Genomic DNA, 24,782 nt, shown 5'->3' with positions numbered 1-24,782 from the left:
GAAAAATAGGAATAGAATCTTTGTAAATAGGGAGGAATGGAGGGGTTGAATGGAGGGGTTGAAGGGAGGGCTGGGCAAGGGTGAAAAATAAGAACCAAGAGAGACTATGTAAAGGTGCAAATTTCCAATGATGAATGTCATTATATGGTATACCTAAAATGTACCAATGATTAGAATGAATAATCGATAATGTAAAATAGGAAGAAAAGGTCCAAAGGGGTAGGGGTAGTGGCAGGGCATGGGAAAGGAAAGAAGGGAAAGGAAAAATGATGAGAAATGGAAAAAATGGAAATAAAGTCTTTGTAAATAGGGAAGGGTGGAGGGGGTGAAGGGAGGGCAAGGAATGGGGAAAAAATAAGAACCAAGATGCATTATGTAAAGGTACAATTTCCAATGAGAAATGTAATTGTGTTGTATACCTACAATGTACCAATAAAAGAATTTAATTTTTAAAAAAAATCAATAAACCTGACTTCGGATTTCAACCGCCAAAGATTAAAACTAGACCCGTATCTACCACCATGCACTAAACTAAAATAGAAGTGAATTAAAGATTCAAATATTAAAACAGAAACACTAAACTTGCTGGAAGATAAGTTAGGTAGAAATAGTGAAGACGTTGGCATAGGAAAAGACTTTATGAACAAAACTTGAGTAGCACGGGAATTAGCACAAAGAACACCTGGGATCTCATCTTATTAAAAAGCTTCTGCACTGCAAGAGAAACCACCAACAGAGCCATCAACCTACAATGTGGGAAAAAAATTTTATCAGCTGTTCCTCAGACAAAGGACTACTATCTGGAATATATAAAGAATGTAAAAAATTCAGACCCCCCCCAAATTTAAAGACCCCATTTAAAAATGGGCATCTGAAAGGAACAGACATTTCTCAGACAAAGAAGTAAAAGCAACAAATAAACATATGAAAAATGTTCAACATCACTGGTCACTTGATAGATGCAGATGAAAACAATACTGAGATTCCACCTCACCCCAGAAAGAATGGCTGCTATTAAGAAATCAACCAATAACAAATACTGGCGGGGTTGTGGGGAGAAAGGAACCTTTCCCCATTGTTGGTGGGAGAGCAGACTGGTGCAACCACTGTGGAAATCAGTATGGAGATACCTCAAAGAACTAGGACTAGAGGTCTCATTTGACCCAGCTATTCCTCTGCTGGGTATCTTTCCAAAACAATTAAAACAATCATACCACAGCAATATATGCACACCCATGTTTATAGCAGCACAGTTTATAATAGCTAAGGCTTGGAAACAGCCCAAGTGCCCATCAACTGGAGACTGAATAAAGAAAATGTGGTTTTTAATAAAATGGAGTACTACTCAACCATAAAGAATGAGAAATTAGAGACATTTATAGCTAAATGGATGCACAATCAGGACATACTCTTAAGTGAAATAAATAGGACACACGTGTAAATACTGAATAGTTTCTCTGGTATGAGAAACTGAAAGTGTAAGTAAGGATTAAAATGGATAATTCATAATGTGAAATAGGAAGAAAAGGTCCAAAGGGGTAGGAGAAGAGGGAGGGGTAGGGGAAAGGAAAAAATATGAGATAAGGAATAAATGGAAACAAAACCTTTGCAAATAGGGAGGTGGGAGGGGTTGAAGGGAGAGCAGGGGAATGGAGAAAAAATAAGAACAAAGATACATCATGTAAAAGTACAAGTTCTCAATGATGAATGTAAATGTACTGTATACCTAAAATGTACCAATAAAATAATTTAAGAGAAAAAAAAAGGATACACACACACACACACACACACACAAACAGAATAAAATAGAAGATGAGTAATGCCAACAAAATTTTGGATGGTGAAAATTATATGGAAGAATAAAGAGTTGATTTAGTTGTCAGCTTTCTCTGACCAATACTTATAGGAAGAAAACTTAACAAGAGAAAAACCCTAGAAAGGAGCAGAAGAGGGGAATAAATCAGACACACAAGTTTAAATACCATAAAGTTTCTCTCATTTGAGTAAGGCAAAGCACAAAGAGCACAATATAAGACAGCTAGAAGGAGACAAGGGGATAGATCTCTTGCAGATGGGAAGGTGTCCTGGAGACTAAGGCAAGAGGAGAGGGAGAGGGGAAGGGGAAATATAGTATAAGATATATCATATACAGGAACCTAATAACCTCAATGAATGTAAACATTTTATGAGATAAGATTAATAGTACCAACAAGAATGAAAACGGTGAAAGGGAATTTAGAGGAGGCGGGAGGAAAGTGCGGTGAGGGGATTAAAAAAGAACCAAGCTGTAGCATGTACATGTACCCACTCCCCAAGATAACTGTAAAGTGCATGCACTACAAACATGCACTAACAAGGAGCAAGAATTGAAAATAACAGGTACCTCTGAAGACAGGGATACAGGTCAGAAGAAAAAAAAAGATGCTCATAACTCTGTATGAGAAGTGGGATCCAGATTCCTGCCCAATTAGTCAGGAATTGCTCATCTCCTTTCCTGGAAGATGGCTGGCAGTTTACTCTGGAGAGCTTGAAAAAAAAGATGTTGAGGCTCTAGGTATACCTGGAAGCAGAAATGTGGTGCTGTAATAAAATAAAGGGGATTCAGGATTAAGGAACGATCTACATAATGAATTATAAAGCCAGTGTTCAGTGTCAAGAACATTGGCCTCCAGCCTTATAAACTTCAAGCAGGAGCTTGGATTATCCCTCTCTAGGGAAAACTAGCCTACAGAAAAGGCCTATCTATGCACATTTAAACATGGGGAATCCCTCAATCAATCTTTCGGGTCTCTGCACATTCAAGCTCTTTGAGTCCATTCAGCAAACTCAATCACACACGTGGACCTTTTTAGTGTCACTCTCCTCAATACAAATAAATCACCAAGGATCAAAAAAAAAATCACCAGGGATCATTGATATGTAAGAAAATCCTCTACCATGAAAATACAGAGAAAGAAAGAAAATAGCTCAAAGGAATTAGAGACAACAAAAGATTATCATTAATGTGCTCTGTGCACTTTTTCTCAGAAAGTTACTGGAAAATGTGCCCCACTAAATGAGGGAGGAAACCATGTATCCGTACCCTAGGATTCAACAAACCAGGAAGGCAAGGGAATTCTGGGATGCTGGCAAAGGGACAGATGGTCAGTAGGTCCAAAGAGCAGACACTGCAGAGGGCAGAAGGTCCCAGAGGCAATGTCTTCAAAATAAATGGAAGCAACAGATTACTTGCCATGTAATCCCCTGTATTGAGATGAGGGTTTTTTAGTGCATTAGACAGGATGGGGATGACTTACTGATAGATTTATGAAAAGTAAACAAATGGTGAAATGAAGCAGTTAGTAAAACCAGTATAAATGCAATGTCTCAGAAAAGACATTGGGGCTCAGCTGGAAGTATTTTACCTGATCGTAATAATGAAGATACTGAATTATTTTAAATATAAAGATCGAGAGCCAGGTGTGGTCGGACACACCTGTAATCCCAGTACTTGGGAGGCTGAGGCAGGGGGATCATGATGAGTTTCAAACCAGCCTGAACTACATAACTACACCCTATCTCAAAAAAACAAAACAAAACAAAAAGATTGTGAAAATTGCTTATGTCTGGTAGAATAATATAAAAGTTAATTTTTTTTTTTTTTGGTACTGGGGATCGAACTCAGGACCTTGTGCTTGTGAGGCAGGCGCCAGAACCACTGAGCTAAATCCCCGGCCCATAAAAGTTAAATTTTAATAGATGAAATATAAATTGAACAGTCAAAATATATAATTATAATCATGAAATGCAGAAATATGGAAGTATACTCCAGCAGAAACAGCAGTACTATATGTATTTATTTCTTATTTTTGCTCATTTATACTTTTTGAATTTTTCTTAACATATACTGACTGTCTAAATTTTTTAAATTGCATTGGGACTGAAAAGGCAAACAAATCCTGGTTTGGAAAAACCCAAATTGACACTTCCAGACAAGACTACAGCAGCTATGAAACAGCCACACAACAAATTTCTGACCTCATTAAGGTTCTTCTTGCCTGGGTGTAGTACCTGTTACATTTTCAGGATTCCTTGTGGTATGGCCAAGAGAGGAGTTTCCTGGGTCTTCAATTCATTATCTCCATCCAAACGTCTCTTTAGGTTGTGCTTGTACCAACTGCCCTTCCTTTTCTCTGAATGCATCTTCATTGAAACTAAATATGCTTATTCCCCTTTTCCTCACAATTCTGCACATAGCTAGTATAGTGCTTAAGCATACTGGCTTCAGAGACAAATGGCCCAGGTCTGAATTGACTATGTAGTCCAGGCTGGCCTTGAATTTGCAGCGATCCTCCTGCCTCAGCCTTCCAAGTGCTGAGATTACAGGCATGTGCTTAACATGCCTGGCAGTTTCCTCATTTCTAAAACTTGGAATATTATTAGTGGATATTTGTGCCTTGCAATAAGAGATCCTCAGAAATAGTTACTATTCCTGTTGTTAATTCAATATGTATTTTCAAAATAGTTATGTAGGTGCAATGATTCTTACCTTTATAATCTGGTGAATACAGGGACATAAACAGTGACAATTCATTGGGAGTTATGTTGCAGATTAAGTCAGGATCCTATAGGAGTTCAAAAGAATGGCAACTCGCCCATTCATGGAAAAGTTCAGGAAGATTTCCCAGAGAAGTGGTATCTAAGATGAGACCCAAAGGACTCCAAAGTGTTCCAGAAGAAAGAACAGTATTTGTTCAAGGAATGGAAGGCATTTAGTAGTGCTCATGTCTGTCATACAGGTTCTGGGGATGGGCAGTGGCTGTATAACAATGTGAATGTACTTAATGCTACTTGAATTGTACACTTGGAAATGGTTAAAATGGCAAATTTTATGTATGCCTTATCACAAAATTTTTTTAAATTTAAAACACTGCTCATTTAAAATTCACTTGAACTGTACCCTTTTCCAAAAACCATATAATTATTATATTTTTCCTTTTTTTACAAAGATGCCTGAAATCTGGAGTTCCATATCCCTCATTGCAATGAGCCAATAAGTGCAACATGTTGGGTTATATGTGGTTTCGGCTGAAGGGTTCAGAATAGTGACAATCAAATCCATATAACATTGTCACATCGTGAGAAAAGGCCAGCATCAATTTGGCTCTGTCAACTAAGTCTTGGGTTCAATGTAATTGGAAACTGGTTCTTAGACTCGCACATTAATTTGAGAATCTTGGAATCAGGCTAAAGGAGACTCAAATCAGTAAAGACCCTGATTGGTACATCTACTAGAAGGAAATTCACCTGAGTACAGTGGCACATGCCTGTAATCCCAGCACTTGGGAGGGTGAGGCTGGAGGATCACCAAGAGTTCAAAGTCTGCCTGGGCTCCATAGTCGGTTCAAGGACAGCCTCAACTCACCTACATAGCAAGACCCTGTCAGAAGAAGGAGGAGGAGGAGGAGGAGGAGATGACGAAGAAGAAGAGGAAGAGGAAGGAAGAAGGGGGAGGAGCATGAGGAAGAAGAAGAGGAAGAGGAAGAAGAGGAGAAAGAGGAAGAAGAGGAAGAAGAAAAAAGAATGATCAGAGAATTCCTATACACTAATAACAAACTCACAGAAAAAGAAATTAGGAAAACAATACCATTCACAATAGCATTTTAAAAAATCCTAAATATTTACAGTATTAACCTAGCTAAGGAAATGAAAGATATCTACAATAACAATTACATCGGACTGAAAAAGGAAATCGCAGAGGACATGGAAAAATGGAAAAATATCCCCTGTTCCTGGTTAGGAGAAAAACAACATAATCAAAATGGCCATACTTCTAAAACTAATATACATATTTAACACAATTCCAATCAAAATACTAATGTCATTTCTCACAAACCTAGAGAAAACAATCCTAAAATTTATTTGTAATTAGAAGAGACCCAGAATAGCAAAAGCAATCCTGAGTAATAAAAGCAAAGCAGGTGGCATCTACCATCTTTCTGGAAGTTAAAGTTGTTATAAAGCTACAGTCATTAAAACAGCATGGTACTGGCACAGAGACATATGGATCAATGGAACAGAATAGACAGAATAGAGGAAGCAGAAACAACCTCAGGTACGTATAGCTATTTGATCACTGACAAAGGAGGCAAAAACACTCACTAGAGGAAAGATAGCCTCTTTGAATGGTACTGGGAAAATTGGATATCTCCATGCAGAAGACTGAGCCTAGACCTGTATATCTCACCATGTACTAAAATAAAATAAAAATAGATCAAAGATCTAAATGTTAAAACAGACAATCTACTGGAAGATAAAATAGGTACAACTCTTGAAGACATAGGCATGGGCAAGGGCTTTCTGAACAGAACCCCAGTGGCACAAGAAATAATACTGAGAATCAACAAATGGGATCATATTAAATTAAAAAGCTTTTACACAGCAAAGGAACCACCAATAGAGTGAAGAGACAATCTACAGAATGGGAAAAAAATCTCTCCAGCTATTCCTTGGACAGAGGACTAACATCAAGAATACATAAAGAACTAAAAAAAAATTAGACCTTCTCGTCAAATAAAAGACTCAATTTTTTTAAAAAATGGAGGGCTGGGGATTTAGCTCAGTGGCACTGTGCCTGCCTGGTAAGCACAAGGTCCTGAATTCAATTCCCTGGAACTGAAAAACAAGGAAAACCGAAATGAATAGACATTTCTCAGAAGTATAAATGGCCAATAAATTCATGAAAAAATGCTCATTATGCCTAGCCACCAGAGAAATGCAAATTAAAACTACACTAAGATATCATCTTACCTCAGAAAGAGTGGCTATCATTAAAAAATCTAACACTGAATGCTGGTGAGGTTGTAGGGAAAAGAAACTCTACTACACTGTTAGTGGGAATGTAAACTAGTACAACTACTGTAGAAGTCAGTGTGGAGATTTCCTCAAAAAACTAAAATTAGAAATTCCATTTGACCCAGCTATCCTCCCCTAGGTATTTTTCCAAAAGAGTTAAAATCATCATATTACAGTGATATATGCACACCCATGTTTATATCAGCACAATCACAGGCTGGGGATTTAGCTCAGTGGTTCCACCTCTTGCCTCACAAGCACAAGGACCCAAGTTCGACCCCCAGTACCGAAAAATATATATATATAACAGCACAATTTATAATACCTAGATTTTGGAAACAGCATATATATCCATCAGTAGATGAATTGATAAAAGAAATGTGGTATTTGTATACAGTGGAGTACTATGGTGCTATAAAGAAAGATAAACTTGAGGCATTCATAGGTAATTGGATGAAACTTGAGAACATATTGTTAAATGAAATAAGTTAGACACACAAGCTCAAATATTACATGGTTTCTCTTATATGAGAAAAATAAAAAGCAAAATAGAAGAGAGATAAATAGGAAATAGGGAGAAGTTCATATACTTCCCCAAATTATAAATTCCATTGTTTTTATCATGAAAATTTGTTTTATTTTCCATCCCTTTGTTTTTTTGGTACCGGGGATCGAACTCGGGACCTCGTGCTTGCAAGTCAAGAGCTGGAACCACTGAGCTAAATCCCTGGCCAAATTTGTTTTAATTTTTCATTTTAAAAAAGAATGATTAGGGGCTGGGATTTAGCTCAGTGGTTCTGGCGCCTGCCTTGCAAGCACAAGGTCCCAAGTTCGATCCCCAGTACCAAAAAAAAGAATGATTAGGGGCCAGAGATTTAGCTCAGTGGTTCCACTGCCTGCCTCAAAAGCACAAGGTCCCTGAGTTAGATCCCGGTACCAGAAAAAAAAAAAAAAAGAAAAATTTGAGGAACCTTAATTTATAATAGTCAAAAAAACAGCCTAGATATCCATCAAGAGAAGATTGGATAAACAAACTGTGGAATATTCATACAATGGAGTACTATTTACTACTTGTTTGTTTGTTTGTTTGTGGTACTGGGGATCGAACTCAGGACCTTGCACTTGCAAGACAGATGGCAAAACCACTGAGCTAAATCCCTGGCCCCTACTACTTAAAAGAGTATGTAATGATCTATAGTGGAAAAAAAACTCAGAACAGGAATTGCCCTGAGAGAGCAGATAAGTATTGAGTGGGAAGGGGCATAAAGGAACTTTTTTGATACTCATATTATTTTATATCTAGATAAGGATTTGGGTTTCACAGGCATATGCATTTGTAAATACTCGGCGAATGTACACTCGATGTACTTTTTTCCAAATGAAAAAAAAATCTTCAAACACATATTGAACTCTTGCAAATGATAAGCATGCTGAAATTCTGGGGAAACATATACTGATATTTGCAATTTACTTGTAAATTCAACAAAAATTAAGATATATCAGTGGATGGATAGATGAACAGATATATGATAAAATAAAGCAAAATATTAAAGGTAGAATGTAGAAGGTCAATATACAAGTGTTCACTGTAAAGATTCTTTCAACTTTACTGTATATTTGGAAAATCTTATTATAAAATATTGGTAGAAAAAAACTCCCTGCGTAAGTTTAGAAGCAGATTAGATAATGTTGAAGATGATAGGTGAAGTTAAAGACATAAAAATAAAATTACCCAGAATACAGCTCAGAAAGAAAAGGATATGGAAAATTTGAAATGCAGATTAAAAGATATGGAAGAGAGAAAAAAAAAGTACTAATGTATATTCTAAACTAGGGGTTATAAACCAAGGATGCATATGAGTCAAGAAAGATGAAATGCTAAGTTATAATTTATAATTCTGTACCTATTTTTAGGGCACTTTTAAAAGAATGCTTAAACTTGCACTTCAGATCATCCTCTAAAGTTCCCCCCGAGTCACTTATAATACTCCCATGTACTACATGACCCTATATAATTTGTGCCTGTCCTATTACAGTTCAAATCTCCTTTGCTTATACTTCCTCCCACCCATACACACTTTGTTCCAGCTACACTGACCTTCTTGTTCCTTGGAACATTCTTCCCCGAAATATACACAACCCATTCTCTTTTCTTTAGTTGTTTGCTTAAGTTACCTTCTCAGTTCTACTATCCCTCATTCACCCTATGTAAAATTTAAGACTGCCTGCTATAATCTGAATATCTGTGTCTCCCCAAAATTCATACATTGAGATCCTAATTCTCAAGATAATAGTATTGAAGTGAGCCTTTTGGGAGATAATTAGGCCATAAAGGTGGAACCCTCATAAACTGGATTAATGTTCTTATGAAATAGGCTCAATGAAGCTGGTTTACTCCTTCAACTATGCAAGGACTCAGTAAGAAGGTACCATCTAAGCACTAGGAAACAAGCCCACCAGACACCAGATTTACTGGTGCCTTGATCTTGGACTTCCCAGACTTTACATGCCCATTTCTCTTTTTTTCCTTAACATTTATCACCACCTGATATGTGATATATTTTACTTGTTTGCTACTTTATTGTCTGTCTCACTCACAAGTGTGAATTTCACCAGGGTAGGGGTTATTGTGTCTTGTTACCACTGCACCTCCAGGACTTAGAATAATGCCTGCCATAACAAATATTTGTCTGCCAAAAGAATAAAGGAATCACTATAGAATTAAATTCTCAACTTACCTTCAGATTTTCTTTGCTGCCCCTTCAGAAAATGAGGAGCCTCTTCCCTGGCCACTGACTTGGAGATACATGGTTCTAAGCAAATTCTGGGCAACAAAAAGCCCATATCTACATCACAGAGCTTCTTGGAACTTTCTTCTTTTTTCAGGAGTAAAGGCCTCATGGTCAGCATCTTTGTCCTGAAGTCCACCATCTCAATTTCATTTGGGAGAGAAACAGAATGTGCTTGTGTCCATTCTTGATGCACAGAGGTTATCTGACTAAAAGGGGAGACATGGTTTGATTTAAAACTCATTCACCACTATAGTTTGGATCTGGAATGTCCCCCAAAGGCCCATATGTTAAAAGATTGGTGTCCAGCCTGTGGCACTGTTGAGAGGTGGCAGAATCTTTAGGAGTTAGGAGGATCTAGTGGAAAGAAGTTAGGCATGCCCTTAAAGGAGATACTGGGATGCTGGTCTGTTGGTCTCTCTTTTTGCTTCATGGCTATCATATGGTGAGCAGTATCCTCTACAAGATACATTCCTCTATGATGTGTGTGCACGCACACACACACACACACACACAGCCAAAAATGACCGTGGACTCAAACCTCCGAAACCATGACCCAAAAGTAAACCTTTCCTTCTTTTTAAGTTGATTATCTCAGGGGTCTTGTCACAGTGGTGGAAAGCTCACACAATCACCATGTCTACTGGATCTCTACTTCTCAGACCAGTCTGACATCACTGGAAAGTTTAGAGACCTATTTCCAAGTGGTGCTGCTAAGTGGAATGGCTGTATCCTGAGAGGACAAGACCTCTCCACCCTCCAACCTGCTCCTCACCTTCTCTGTACTCTGCACCCAGTACAATCACCTGAATGGATTTGGTTTTAGTACACTTCCATTTTTCTAGTCCCCATTTCCTGAAGCAGAGAAATCAGAGACAGTGTAGGTACAGGAGTTGTGCCTTTTATCTCAACTTTTAGTATACGTGCTGCCAAAGCGAGCTCTGTACCTTGTATCTCCAAAGGCACTGGCCAGCCCAGTTCTTCTCAAGTTATCTTTGGGCCAGTTTTTAAAGTTTCAATTATGTTATGGGTTGATACTTTCGTAAACCCCAATAAAAATGAATGATTATAAAAACAAAATAAAAATTTAAAAACATGCAAACAATAAGCCCCACTTTTTTCATTATATGACCAATGAATTTAAAATTATGTTGTAAAATCACTATTCAAATGTTTTAAATGGTTACTCTCAAGGTCTGTACTGAGCTCATCATGGACATAACACAGAGCCAAAGAACCACATTTTGTATAGCACTTTTCTGGAGCAAGGTCAGCAAACTTCCTTTGGGGCCAAATCTGACCTTCATCCTGTTTTTGTAGCTTTAATTGCATTGCATATACACTCATTTGTTTACATATTGTCTATGTCTGCCTTCAAGTGACAACTGCAGAGCTGAATCACATCAAAAGAGCCCATCTGGCCCACAAAGCCTAAAATATTATTTGGCCCCTGCTATATAATATTTACTGTGACCCTTGCCTTAGAACATTGTTTTGGATCAAATTACTAAAAATGCAGGTTGCTACACAAGTGTCATCACTTCATATTTATATTCTAATTGAACAACCCAAGAATATTCCTTACTTGCTTTTTTTCAGATCTTCTTGGCTCACTTCTTGGAGATGACTGACATGTCTTGGAAAAGTCATAATAATCTCAACACCTATGGAAACACGTGACAGTAGCAGAGCAGAAAAAAAGTAATGAATGGTAAGTTTAAAAAAATAAGTAAAAGTAGGCCAGGGATTTAGCTCAGTGGTTCTGCCACTTGCCTTGCAAGCGCAAGGACCCGAGTTCGATCCCTGGTACCAAAAAAAATTTAAAAAATAAAAATAAGTAAAAGTAATGAACAGTGAGTGGGAGAAGTATTTGTATTTCTATTTGACCAATTTGTTCTTAATAATTAGAAAACATACATGAACCAGTGGCTGAAGTTTGACCATCTTTGTATCTTTCTTGTTCAGCATATGATAGTTTTTAAATAAATGCTTAAAAAGAAAAAATACTGTATAATAAAAATTTCCAGATGGAAAATATGGTTTTACAATGAATAGCACTGTCCCTAGGTTGATAAAATAAGACCTCTTTCTATAAAGTGTAACTGATTGTACCCACTTCCCAGGACGGTCTGTAGTGAGAATTAACTGAGATAATTCTTGTAGCCTCAAAGAAACTTGCTTGTATTTGTAATTTTGGTCATCTCCTGTTTGGTTCCACAGAATGATTCCCAGTATAACTCTTAAATGGAAAGTTCAACTTGGGGAACCAATGCTTGAGCATACTATAACAATTTAACATTATAACGTAGTTTATTTCTCAATTTCCCCATCCAATAAACTTTTGTTAAGTACATGTATACCAAGCCCAAGGCTTTGGACTGAAGATATAGAAATAAACAAGATGGAGCTATGGCCCTGGTAGAGACAATAAGAAGCAAAGAGATGGTCAGCGCTGTGATAGACATGTGCAGAGTGTGGGAACACAGAGGAAGGTCCTTCTAGGATACAATGCTTGTCCTATCCATGAATTTGACATGGCTGTTTAGTCAATCTACACCTGAAGGAGCAATGGTTTTTTAAGTTCCACTGACTGAATTTTAGGGATGAAGTATCAGAAGAAGGATAAGGGAAAGGGTGGATCAGATCTGAGTCTATATACTTCCTCTGCCACTTCCTGGGAGGCCTGGGAAAGATTCCCAATCACTATCATCATCATCATCATCTCGTTTAGTAGATTTTTACACTTTTTAAAGGACATTGGATGTTTTATTCAATACATAAGAACTTTCAGAGAAAAAGCTTGGTTTTTTTTGGTACTGGGGGTCAATAGTATTTTTATTGTTTGACTTTTATATCTGTGCCATTTAATGGGACTCATGCAGTTTAAAAGAAACAGTAAAATTCTCCAAAAGGAAAAGTTCTATTTATAATCAGGCAAATTATGATAATCATGTTTACTGTCTTTGTCATTCAACATTATATTTTGTGGTACCATGAAAATGTATCTAGCTTTGATTTTCTTCATGTTTCTCAAGATGACTTGATTGTATATTTTCTAACATTACACAATAGCAAAGAATGACTCTAAAAATGAAGTTTCCTTGGAATGGTCACATTTTTTTTAAGTTTTCAAAAGATGCTAACACCACACTGTGTAGTGTGAAATAAGAGGCTTTGAATTATAGAGCTGAAAGGAACTTAGAGGGCATCTGATCCAACCCCTTCATTTTTAAGATGAAAAAACTGATAGCCATGTGTCTGTGTGACATGCACAAGGTCATTTCCAACTTGAAAGGAAGACAGATGTATTTCATAACATTTTGGTAGTCATCCTCAAGTGTGAAAACCTAGATGACATGTTAGAGTGAGAAAAACATATAGCATACATTCCTAATAACTAAACTGTCAGTGAAAAGGATATTCTGGGACAAAAGCTAGATGCATTTAGTACTTTGCCATGGAAGTTAGCAAACAAATGTATTCATATGGGCACATGACTAAAAATGACTGTATGTTTTATGATTATATAGGACAGATAAACCCAGAACATTTCCAAACAAATATTAAGTACTTAAAAGACCAACTGGCTGATTTCTTTTTCAACTAAGGAATAAAGATACAATAAGTAAATATAAGGAATACCAGCCTTTTTAGAAATTCTTAAGAGCCACTATCCTAATTGTTGGTCCTAAATGGGGCAAATATTACAGAAAGTACTGACTCTGAAATCATTTAGAAAGATGTAAACACTTTTTATATCTTTGTTCCACAGTTTCTTAAACACTGTGAATAGCCAAGGAACTGTGGATAGGCTCTGAACCTTCAGGAGACCAGCAAAGATGACACCTTGTCACAGTAAAAATAAAGTCCTTGAGTATATTATCATGGCCAAAGTGCATTGTTCACATAAGGAATGGTAAATTAAACCCAGAAAATGTTACCATTGAGAGAAAATAAAAGGCAACATTTTGACAAAGCCAAAAACATATTTTCTTCATAGAAGAGGTGAAAATGATATTCATAAAAAAATCAGAAAATGATCATTAACTTATTGTTAATGTTAAAGCCATTATTAAAAATGGAAACTTACAATGTGGCCCAGCCTAACTTATTCAATGAAGAAAAATTATTGTCTCCAGAAAAGATGGACTTTCCTGTGTATTTTCATTGTTCTGTTTAAATTGATGGGCATATTTGTCTGAATTGTGGGCATCAAAGTTGATACCCTTTTTGATATTTTGATACCCTTCCCTATGTTTTGATAACTTCCTAAATTGTGAATCTCAACTTTTTAAAAATGATATTTTCAAACAACTTCTGTTTTAATACCTTAGTCGGCTGTCTTTTATGGGGATATCACAAAGTCCTAAAATACAATTTTTTTTCTTTTTTTTTTGTACCAGGGATCGAACTCAGGACCTTGCGTTTGCAAGGCAGGCGGTGGAACCACTGAGCTGAATCCCTGGCCCTTAAAATACAATTTTTAAAGGTTAATCCTTAACTAGTTTATCTTGCACTCAGTTGGAATATATTTTGTGTAGTTGTGTTCATTAGTTTGCCTCTATATTTGTAAAAAAGGAGTACTTGAAAGCATGGCTTTTTCTCTTCCTTATCCTTTAATATCTCTGTTATGGAACCCAAATAATTTACTCATTAATATGAAACGTTGGTATTATGTGACTTGGAAGATCTTGGATTTTAACATTTCTAGCATGAGTTAAACTATAATATAATGTACTGATTAAATTTAATTATATCCTTAATCAAAAACACTGATGTTTTAAATATTGTTTTTCTTAGTTTTAGAAATCCTGGTATTTTTAAAAAGTGCAATCATATCACATAAATTTTCTTTAGACCATGTGTGGAAGAAACTGCTTGCAAATGCAGGAGTAACTGTAGGGAGAAACATTTTGATTGCTTATAAGCTACAAAACTACTCAAACGAATTGCATGAGGGTGGTCAGATAAAATAGATCACGCCTCCAGTCACTGCACAGAAAGCGGTTAAGTTTGATGTGAGACACGTTGGATGTTAGGAAAACAAATACTGCACTGAATTTAGTCTCTCAGGAAAAGAATAAATTGTATTTTTTTAAAACCCTCTATTTTCTAGCCTCCTGTATCACTAGAGTTCAGAAAACTTACTTGAAAGACTGATGCATGTGAGTAGTTTGAAAAAAAGATAAGGTCCAGGTGTCCTTTGAACTGAGGTGGTGTCAGCAGAGGGACAGAGTTCTTAGTTACATAGTGGGTACATGATTATGGCAGAGACAGCATGATTTGGGGATCAGCAGTGGCCAATTTGGAGATGTGGTTACAGGAATTCTTCCTGACAGTACAACCTACAGTCTTCCTGTTATGGACTGAATGTTATGTCTTCCCAAAATCCATACATTGAAGCTCTTTTCCTAGCTCTTTTCCTGGGCCCTGATCCAACAAGAGTAGTCTCTACATAAGAAGAGAACCTAGTGACCACCCCCCCACACACACACACACCAGGTAAGGCCATGAGAGTAAAGCTAACGAATTATGAGAAAATAAATGTCTGCTGTTTAAATTGCTCAGGCTGTGTTAGTTTGTTGTCAGCCTGAGTGGACTAAGGCAGTTCCTCTCTGATTTTTCAATGGTTTATGAACTTTATAATGCCTTTTTAAAATTCATTCCTTTTTAATTTTTATTTATTTATTTATGTATTTATTTATTTATTTTTGTGTGTGTGGTACCAGGGATCAAATTCAGAACCTTGTGCTTGCCAGGCAGGCACGGCGCCACTGAGCTACATCCCGGCCCTCATTCCTTTTTTAAATACAACTAAGAGTAGGTTCTTTGTGACTAAGAATCTTGATGAATTTACATTGTATTAAAAATTTTAAGCCCATTAATTTAATTCCTAAAATCACTGTTATTGACTCATGAAAAACAAGATCAGTTTATTTACAAGATCAGTTAAATTTACAAGATCAGTTTCTAGTCTAGAAGATTTGTATCTGTCTTCTGAGAAAAGAGAACTGAGGAAGGCAAGAAGAATTTTGTATTAGGGGAAAAAATGAAAGACTTTTATTTTTTGGTCCATAAATTGTATTTTACACATTACCTTCGCAAAAGCCCATAATAAAGCAAATGTATGCTGTGAGAATACTTACATTCTCCATAAAGAATGTTAATATTTATGGGAGTGATCCAAATGTTATGGGGGTTATAGGTATTTTAATTAGTGATCTTCCCTTTTTAATAGAATAATGGACAAACAGATATATACAAAATGGTTAAACATGCATATCTATACCAGAATAAAGTCATGTGGTATATACATATAGTCTTTTTTGGAAAGTCTATGAGCACTTTGAACATTAATAACACTAGAAATAACATGGAAATGGGATTTAAAGTAGTGAATTGATAAAGAGAACTACATGGATATTTAAGATGCATAAAATGCACAGCAATCCTCAAAACACTTTTACTTAAGACTCTGATTAAAAAGTGTAAGTAACTCAACTGAAATCTATCAACTGTGAGGAAAATTTTTATCAGAAAGATTATTGTTTTTTTGAAATTTGTAATCCAATTTATTAAGGCTTAAAACTCCAAGGGCTCAGTGAAATTTTGTCTAAGTATTTTGCCTTCTATATTAAAACTGAAAACATTACAAATAAATCTAAAAAAAATGCCTAGTGTCTCAATGGCAAGTCATCTCCAAATTGAGCAGAATAAATGAACTATTTAACCTCTTGGAAGGTGATCAGGAACAATATTAGACTTCTGAGAACTTGACTTTGAAGTCTATAAAATTCAGTGGAAGATCATAAGGACTGTTTGGAAGGGATTAGGATTTTTAAATTTTTAATTAGCTCTTCCACGCTTAATGGTGTTGATCATTTTCACCTGTTACTAATTTACTCTCTGCCCTGGCCTGCGAAGAGATTTGCGGTGATTTGGAGAAAGGCAGGAGGCTGTCCAGCAGAGGGCAGCAGACACAAGGCACTGGAGGAGACCCCCGCCAGGAAAAGATGCAGCCTCCATGGGAGTAAATAAAAAGGATGAGAAAAATACATACATCGAAGAGGGCAGCTTTCCTGGAGTGTTAGAAATGGAAGCCAGAAAATTCCCAGGGAGAAGTTGGAGCACTTCAAATAAACATTTAATTGAAGAAGGTCATAGGCAGGGCCGGGGATTTAGCTCAGTGGCACCGCGCCCGCGTTGCAAGCACAAGGTCCTGAGTTAGATCCCCCGTACCAGGAAAAAAAAAAAAAAAGGGTTAAAGGCAAATAGATTGTAGGGTAATGTGTTTGCTGACTATTTTATTTTCTAAAGCAAGGATCTGCAAATACTGTGCGGTCTGCAAGGGCACTCAGGGATACTGCAGGGTAACATATTTGAAATAGGTGTTGTTCTGGAAAATTCTTGATTTGGGGCCCCATAGGATAAAATATAGACTCGGCATTTTTGAGCTAGTTCACTCTCCCACCTTCCCCTCGAGGGAAAGAACTCAGGGACCACTACAGATGGATAGATGTTTGGTTCTGGAAGGCAACAGATTCCTGGAGCTGATGTAAGATTCTGAGGAGAAAGAGATGGATGAGGAGAAAGATTCTGAGGAGAAAGGATGTTATTCGGCAAAAGGGAAAGGGGCAGAGAATCATACTGAGCTTGAGTAGGGTGAGCTACCGAGAAGAACTAGGACAGAGTTGACCATCTGAGCAAGGGCAAGTTGCCAAAATTCACTGATTCAGATGTGGACTAAAGGATAGGATGTCGAGAGGTTTTTGTTTTCCTTTGTGATGGTTTTCTTTTCTAGCCCCTAATGGCAAGAACCCAGGACTGAACCCAGGAAGCACTGCAATACATCCCCAGCCATTTTTATTTTACTTTGAGATAGGGTCTCACTATTTTGTCCAGGCTGGCCTCGAACATGCAATCTTGGGTCAGCTTTCTATGGAGCTGGGATCATAGGTGTGCACCACCATGCCTGGCCTTTTCTGTGTTCTCAAAGTTACACTGAGCACTTCCAAAATTAGGAGACAGAAACCACCCCGCCCCGCCAAATCAATGTTAACTTTGTAAGCACATCAAAGACAGAAGCCAGATACCTTCTGTCCTGGGTAGCCAATCTTGTCCTTCACTCCTGGGATCCCCTTCTTCACTAACCAACATGGAATGACTGCAGTCACCATCTTGTTCAAATTCCTGCAATATAAATGTACCATTTCGTTGGCACAATAAGTGTTAGTTTTTCAAGGCTAAAGTTTCACACTGTGGATTTCTTTTAAAGTGGATAAAGTTCCTAAGACAAAAATAATGGGAAAGTATCTACCCTCAGAGCACCAGGCTCAGACAGTTTCAGATGTGATTAATTGCATAATCGAAAATGAAGATCAAAGCTGAAATGATACAGACAAATAGAAATTCAATATTTTATACTTTATCACTTCAGCATCCAGGCTTATGCTAAGCTGCCACAAATTCCATCTGGATGGGTAACTGGAAAGAATCCTTCAGCCACAGTCACAGTGAACAGCCCCAAAGGAACACGATCTTTTCCATAATGCTTCCTTGGGGCATCATTTACAAATGGTAAGGATAGAAATCCCTGCCCCTTGTGGAAGCTACAGATATAACCCAAGACTGAAGTAGGCAGCAAAGCTGATTAGAGTTTTCAAGATGAAGGCTTTGTGATCTAATCATGGGATACAACTTCTCAAACTTTCTCTTTGCCTTCTAGAAAATAATCATCATGCTGAAAAATAAGGTTGAAAATCAACTGGAATTACAAAAAACACTCTGAACTCTATAAAGAAGAAATATTTTCTTATTGGAATTCATTGTTTTTGATAGGTTCCTTTATTAGAAATTTTGCTGTTGATTTTGTGCTGTTAAATTTCTATAAGAAGGGTGAGGCAGAGCCTCAGTGGCAGAGCATGTGCTTAGCATGGAGGCCATGGATTCAATCCCAAGCACCAGAAAAAACAAACAAAAAACTGTAGAACAACAATAGATGCAAATAGTAGTTAAAACATCACATCACAATCCAGATGTTTCAATTAGCTTTATTGCTTGTATGATCTGGATGAGTTACCTGTTTGAGAGGACTGTTGAATAAAAACTCCTTGCCTCAAATGCAGGTGCCTGTCATCTGACAACTCAGACAAGTAGCCTGTCACAAAACCCTCAGATATTTCATTCATTAGCTCAAAAATGGATTGGAAATGTTTTTCTTTTCTTTCTTTCTTTTTTTGCTTTGTTTATTTTAATTATCATAGAACATAATAAAATCTGAACGTAATAAAATCTGAACATAAAAAAATCCTCCATTTATAGTACTGCTGAAAATCTTTTTAGATATTCAGATAGTTAAGTGGTCACACTTTGCTTTTATGCTGCAATTGATGCTTTTTAAAAATACTGTCTATCTCCTGGCAAAGGTTAAGAACGCTCGCACAGGCCATCCTGGTTTCAGTGGTAGATGGATTCATCTTGTACCCAACTGCTATCAATTTCACAGCTTGTCCGTCTCCAATTTTCAAAAATTCTGCCAATATCTGGCAAGTTCCTCTCCCTCCCATTTACAAAAAGGGGAAAACTTTATTCACAATGTATGGAAATACAAAAAAGTGCTTTTAAAAACTAAGAAAAAAAATCACCTGTCATCCAACAATGAAAAGACAGACCATGATAACATAGAAAACATCTTTCCTTCATTTTTTCCAAAGTATTTAAAAATCGAGCTGCATCATATAATTTTGAATCTGGCTTTTGTACTTTGGATAAGCGTAAGCCCTCCCTGTCTCTCGCAAGTGATGCCCTGTGCTGCCTTGGCACCCTGCCAGCAAGGAGGACATCATTAGAAACAGCTGTTTGACTTTGGACCAGACCCATGAGCAAAGATAAACCTCATTTCTTTATAATTAAAAACAGATAAGCATACATTTATAAGCAATTTATTAAGTAAACATCATTTGAATGGAATTTAAAATTTCTTTCCTCCAATAAATATCTATCAGAGGGTTATAATAATGTTTCTGCTACAAATCCCATAAATCTTATAAGGCCCATGATGCTTATTAGGCAATTTTTAATTCTCTATTATTACACATAGTATTATGAACATCTTCACAACTAATATTCTAATTTTGCATTGTTTCTTTAGAGTAGATTTGTAGATATAAAATCATTAATCCAAAGAGCATGAAAAATTTTAAGTTTTCTTATACCGTTTAAAAGTAGAGTTTTTATCTATTTATCATCCACCAGCAGTGTATGTGTTTTATTATATTTTCTCTCATCAATTATTATCAGTTTTCATTTTTGTTAGTGTAATATATGAGATTAATTACCTTATTATCATGTGACTATACACTCTTTAATTAACAGAAAAATTAAAATGGTTTAGATGCTTATGGATCATTTGGATTTTTCTTTCATCATCCATAGGTTTTGTTCAAATACTTAGTCTACAAGATTCTATAAAATCACAAAACATATTTCTATCATTTCATACAGTTATGGTGATTCAATGAAATTTTTATGCCAAACTTTGGAAAAATAGCAGCCTTCATTTGGAAGTGTTAAATATACAACTGGTCCTCACATCAAGTTTCTATGTTGATTGATAGGCTAGGCTCAGTCTCAACTGCTCTGATATCAGTTATTTAGGAAAAGTTGGAAGACAGCAGAGTACAAGCATATGTGCCTGCAAAATATGTATTAATGACAAGCATTCACATTTATCATTCCAGACATTACTGGATGGACCTTATCTATATTAGCTAATTTTATCTTCACAATAACTCTAAAGGTAAGAACTATTACTTTCATTTAACACATGAAGCTGAGAGAAGTTGAGTAACTTACCCAAGATCACACAGCTAGCCAGTTGTAGAGCCAACATTTATACCCAAACTCTGAAGTCTAGTTCCAAAGCTTTTGATCAGTCTGCTATCTTGCTACCATGAAGGTTTGAAACAAAGAATTTCAACAAGAAGTGGACACAGGAGAATCAACAACAATGAGCAAAATGAAAACAAAGGATACTCACACTTCAGTTACAAGTATTATATAGGAAAAAAGAAAAATATCTAATACCTAAAAGGGCCTGACAAAAATTTCTGCCCTGGAATAAATGGAAAAATCATAAGTATCACATACAAAAAGGGTGTAGGGAATAGGACCCACTGCAAAGGTGATCATAAAAAGAAAGACTCTAAAACCAAAGCAGCACAAAATTTTCTAATTTTTTATAGAATGCTAATTATGAAAGGAATTAAGATATGCTTTGTGTCACAAGGAGGAGAACTGAAATACTAACACATAGTAGTGAATGCAGGAGAGACAACATTAACAAATCCCAATCGTGGATGGATTTCATAAACCATTAGCAACAACCCAGGAGGTAAAGCACAAATGAGAAATAGAGCATAGCATTTTCACCTGCAAACATCAGACCACCAAACACACAGAAGGGAAAAGTAGCCTAGAAATCATACACAATTAAATTTGGAAAGAGGATTCTCCTGAGATGAAAAAACAAAAAACAAAAAAGCTGGAAGAGCCTATAAACAGCCCGTCGAGAGCAATCCTACAAGCAAGGCAACTGCTTGTATTTGTACACAATAAAAACCTATTACAGACAAGCAGGAAGAGAATCAAGACTCTATTCAAAGAAAAGAAGCAAAGGACAAGCTTGGGTTTTACGATTTAAACCCTAAAGAAAGCACAGTGGAGGAAAAGGCAAGTTCAATAGTGAAGAAGTCTATTTCATTTCCCAAAATCAAATGTTTTTTTCCCAAAATCAAATTTGATTTCAACCACAATAAGAAAAAATATGTAGGGAAAGTTTTAGAAAAAGTTTTAAGGTTGTGTGAAGAAATTTACTAATATGAAGGGATTTTTTTTGTCTTTTTCTTAAATGTCCCATAAAAATGAAAAGTAAATAGGTCTGTTTATCTAGTTTCTAATGCATGACACTCACTTTCAAGATAGGACTCTAGGTATTTTATTTTTATTACTATATATTAGAAGCCAAAAACAATACTACCTATTATATAGCAGGGTATAGGGTTTTTGTAGTGCTAGAGACTGAAGCCAGGGCTGCATGTATGGGAAGTGCGTGCTATACCACTGAGCCACCCAGGGAAGAGTTTTTCAGCCTCAAAGTGGCATTTAGAGTGAGATAATTCTTTGTTGTGGGGCCATCCTGCACACCAGAGAATATTAAGCAGCATCGTTGGTCTGTATCCCACTACATGCGTGCTCCCCGAGTTATGACACCAAAATATGTCAAACATTTCCAACACATCACCTGGACACTGTCCTCAGGAAAATACAAAAGCCACTTTGATAAGATGCAGATTAACTTGTTTAGAAATGTTATAAATGCACAGTTAAAATACTCTCATAGAATTACAAAAATAAAAGTTTCTATTCTATCTTATGTCATGCCCCAGAGAAGTCTTAATTTAACCATTTTTATATTTTTAATGTATTTAATTTTAATTGTGTATCAAAATCAAATTATATTAAAAAAATAATGGCAAAAGACTTAACAACACAATAATCAATTTCCTTCCCCACCCTTTCCCTCAGAGGCAGCCACTACCAAACATAGCTGTTTCTTATGGCCTTTTCTTCCATATCTCTAGCTGATTACTATGGTGTCTCTTAGGCCATCAAAGTGAGACGTCACCTGTTGACTTATTATGGTAGTTTACAATGTAACATCCTAATGCCCTGCCCTCATCATGGCAGTAAATTTAATTTCTGTTGATAAATCAATAACCTAATTATGTTTAGGAGGGGGTTGTACTATGTAGTACACTTACAATATAGTATGATTATATTTTCTTTCTTATAAAATCTCCCAACAAAACACAAAACTTCTGATTTTTTAAAATAAACTATTTTTTGTGCAGTTCATAGCAAAATTGAAAAGGTGCAGAGATTTTCTGCACAGCTTCTCCATTATCACCATTCCTCACCTGAGTGGTACCTTTATTACTGATGATACTGACACCCATTGTCACCCAGTTTACACCAGGGTTTGCTTTTAGTGTTGTACAGTCTATGAATTTGGACAAATACGTAATGACATGTGTCCACCACTACAGTTTCATACAGAGTAATTTCACTGCCCCCAAAATTATTGTATTCATTCTTCTTCCCAACCCAGCTCCCACATGGCCAGCAGCCAATGTACACTGCCGAGTCAAAAGATTGGAAAATCCTTTTCTGAAGATATTCAGTGAGCCCAGAGAAGTAGACCCACAGATACTGATATTTATAAGTCCCCTAAAACAAAACTATTTCACTATTAGATCCACCCTAGAGAAAGCTACAAATAGATAAATTGCACCATAAATAGCTTCCCACCACATTTTAGTGTCTCCTCAAATATGAATAGCTAAAGACTTCCAGATGTTTGAGGAAAATCTGTAATCTGAGATAAAGTTGAAACAACAAAAAGGAAAAAAAAAGAATGTAGATGAAGAAAGAAATGAAGAAGAAATAATTTTATTTTTGTATTAATTTGTGTATATTTATTTATTTATTATTTTGGGGACAGGGGTCTTGCTGTGTTACCCAGGCTGGCCTCAAACTCCTGGACAGATGTGCTGGGACTGTAGGTGCTTGCTACTATACCTGGATAGCAAGAAATAACTTTAAAAGGAATAAAGAAAATTAAAGAAAAAAGAAAATGTACCTGAACAAAAAGATGTGAGTTTTGAAATTTAAAGGGCCCATCTATTCCCAGAATAATGACTACAAAAGTCACCCTAAAGTATTGTGAAGTTATAAAGTAGTGGAGCTGGAAAAGGATCCTAAAAGTTGAAAGAGAGAGAGAGAATAGGAAACTAGAATGACACCAGATTTCTTAAAGGTACCACTGGAATCTACAAAAACATGGAGCAGTGAAAGTTCTGTACAACCAAAATAATAAAATATTGCTTGATAAAAGAAAAAGATTTAATTAAATGGAATCGTGCAACATGTTATTTAGTATGGATTCAGCTGCAACAATCTTCTATGGAATCACCTACAGAGTTATGGGTGGACTGAATACTACATTTGTGTCTCATCACAGTTTAAACATTGACATCCTAACTCCCAATGTGATGGTGTTAGGAAGTGGGATTAGGTAATGAGAGTGGAGCTTCATGATGGACTTGGTGCCTTATGCAACAGACCCCAGAAAGCAAGCTCTCTCCCACCACATGAGAATGAGTGAGAGGCTGGCATTCTGCAGCCAAGCAAAGGGCTCTATCCAGAACCCAGCCATGCTAACATTCTGGTCTTAGACTTCCAGTGTTCAGAACTGTAAGAAATAAGCTTCTATTGTTTATAAGCTATAGTACCTTATAGCAAGCTGGACTAACACACACACACACACACACACACACACACACACACACACTGTGTGGGACTCAGAGTTGACTAGCTAATTACTACTCAGTAAATTCTGAGAAAAGTGTCTTACTAACTGTGTTTTACATTTTATAATGCTTACATTAAAGCTGTAATTGTAATATATGATTACCATCAAACATTCAAGCAACACAAATGAAGTGGTAAATGGAACAGGTTATCTGTTTTTGTTTTGTTTCCTTAGTTTGTTCTTTTAAAGGAAGCATCTTACCTTGCTGCTGCTGATGCTTTGCAAGATTATGTTTTGATTTTTGGTAACTGTCATCATATCAGTTGGAGAAGAGTTTGTATCAAGACAAATGTCAAGCAAAGATTCAACATGTCTTTCTGTCCAAAAGAAACATAATATCATGTTTTGATAAGATTCATTTCCAACAATTTCACAGGAAGATCTAGCTCTAGTTTTTAAAATCAGCTCCATTTTGTCAGTTTCTTTTCTTTTTTTTCCCCCAATAATGGTCCAGGACAGTGATAGCAAACCTTTTAGAGCTTTTAATGGTATAAACAGCCCACTGTGGGACGTGTGCCCTAGGTTCACTACCACTGGTCTAGGATCTTTTTTGAGGTTGGTTTGTTTTTTGTTTTTTGAGACAGGGTCTTGCTATGCAGTTCAGAATGGCCTTGAACTCATGTAGCCTAGGCCACCCTTGAACTTTAGGTCATCCTCCTGTCTCAGCTTCCCCAGTGCTGGGATTATAGGCGTGTACCACTGTGCCTGGCTAAATGGCCTGGGATCTT

The 24,782-nt window shown here is 36.5% G+C and overlaps 1 protein-coding gene across 1 annotated transcript in view; it reads right to left on the bottom strand.

Annotated features, from left to right (window-relative positions):
• Window positions 1-24,782, bottom strand: part of Map3k19 (mitogen-activated protein kinase kinase kinase 19) — a 73,503-nt gene that overhangs the window by 33,314 nt on the left and 15,407 nt on the right. The window contains exons 6-9 of the mRNA XM_004836108.3: window positions 24,256-24,371; window positions 17,717-17,813; window positions 11,209-11,287; window positions 9,573-9,832 (exon numbers count right to left, since the gene is read on the bottom strand). Coding sequence (XP_004836165.2) covers window positions 9,573-9,832; window positions 11,209-11,287; window positions 17,717-17,813; window positions 24,256-24,371 — 552 coding nt within the window. The remainder of the gene's footprint in view (window positions 1-9,572; window positions 9,833-11,208; window positions 11,288-17,716; window positions 17,814-24,255; window positions 24,372-24,782) is intronic.

Source organism: Heterocephalus glaber, unplaced genomic scaffold, assembly GCF_053883595.1.
Source record: "Heterocephalus glaber isolate CG9 unplaced genomic scaffold, H.glaber_assembly_v1.0 deba00000347, whole genome shotgun sequence".
NCBI lineage: Eukaryota > Metazoa > Chordata > Mammalia > Rodentia > Bathyergidae > Heterocephalus > Heterocephalus glaber.
The sequence above is the reverse complement of the archived record's forward strand: the minus strand, read 5'-3'. Positions and strand labels throughout refer to the sequence as shown.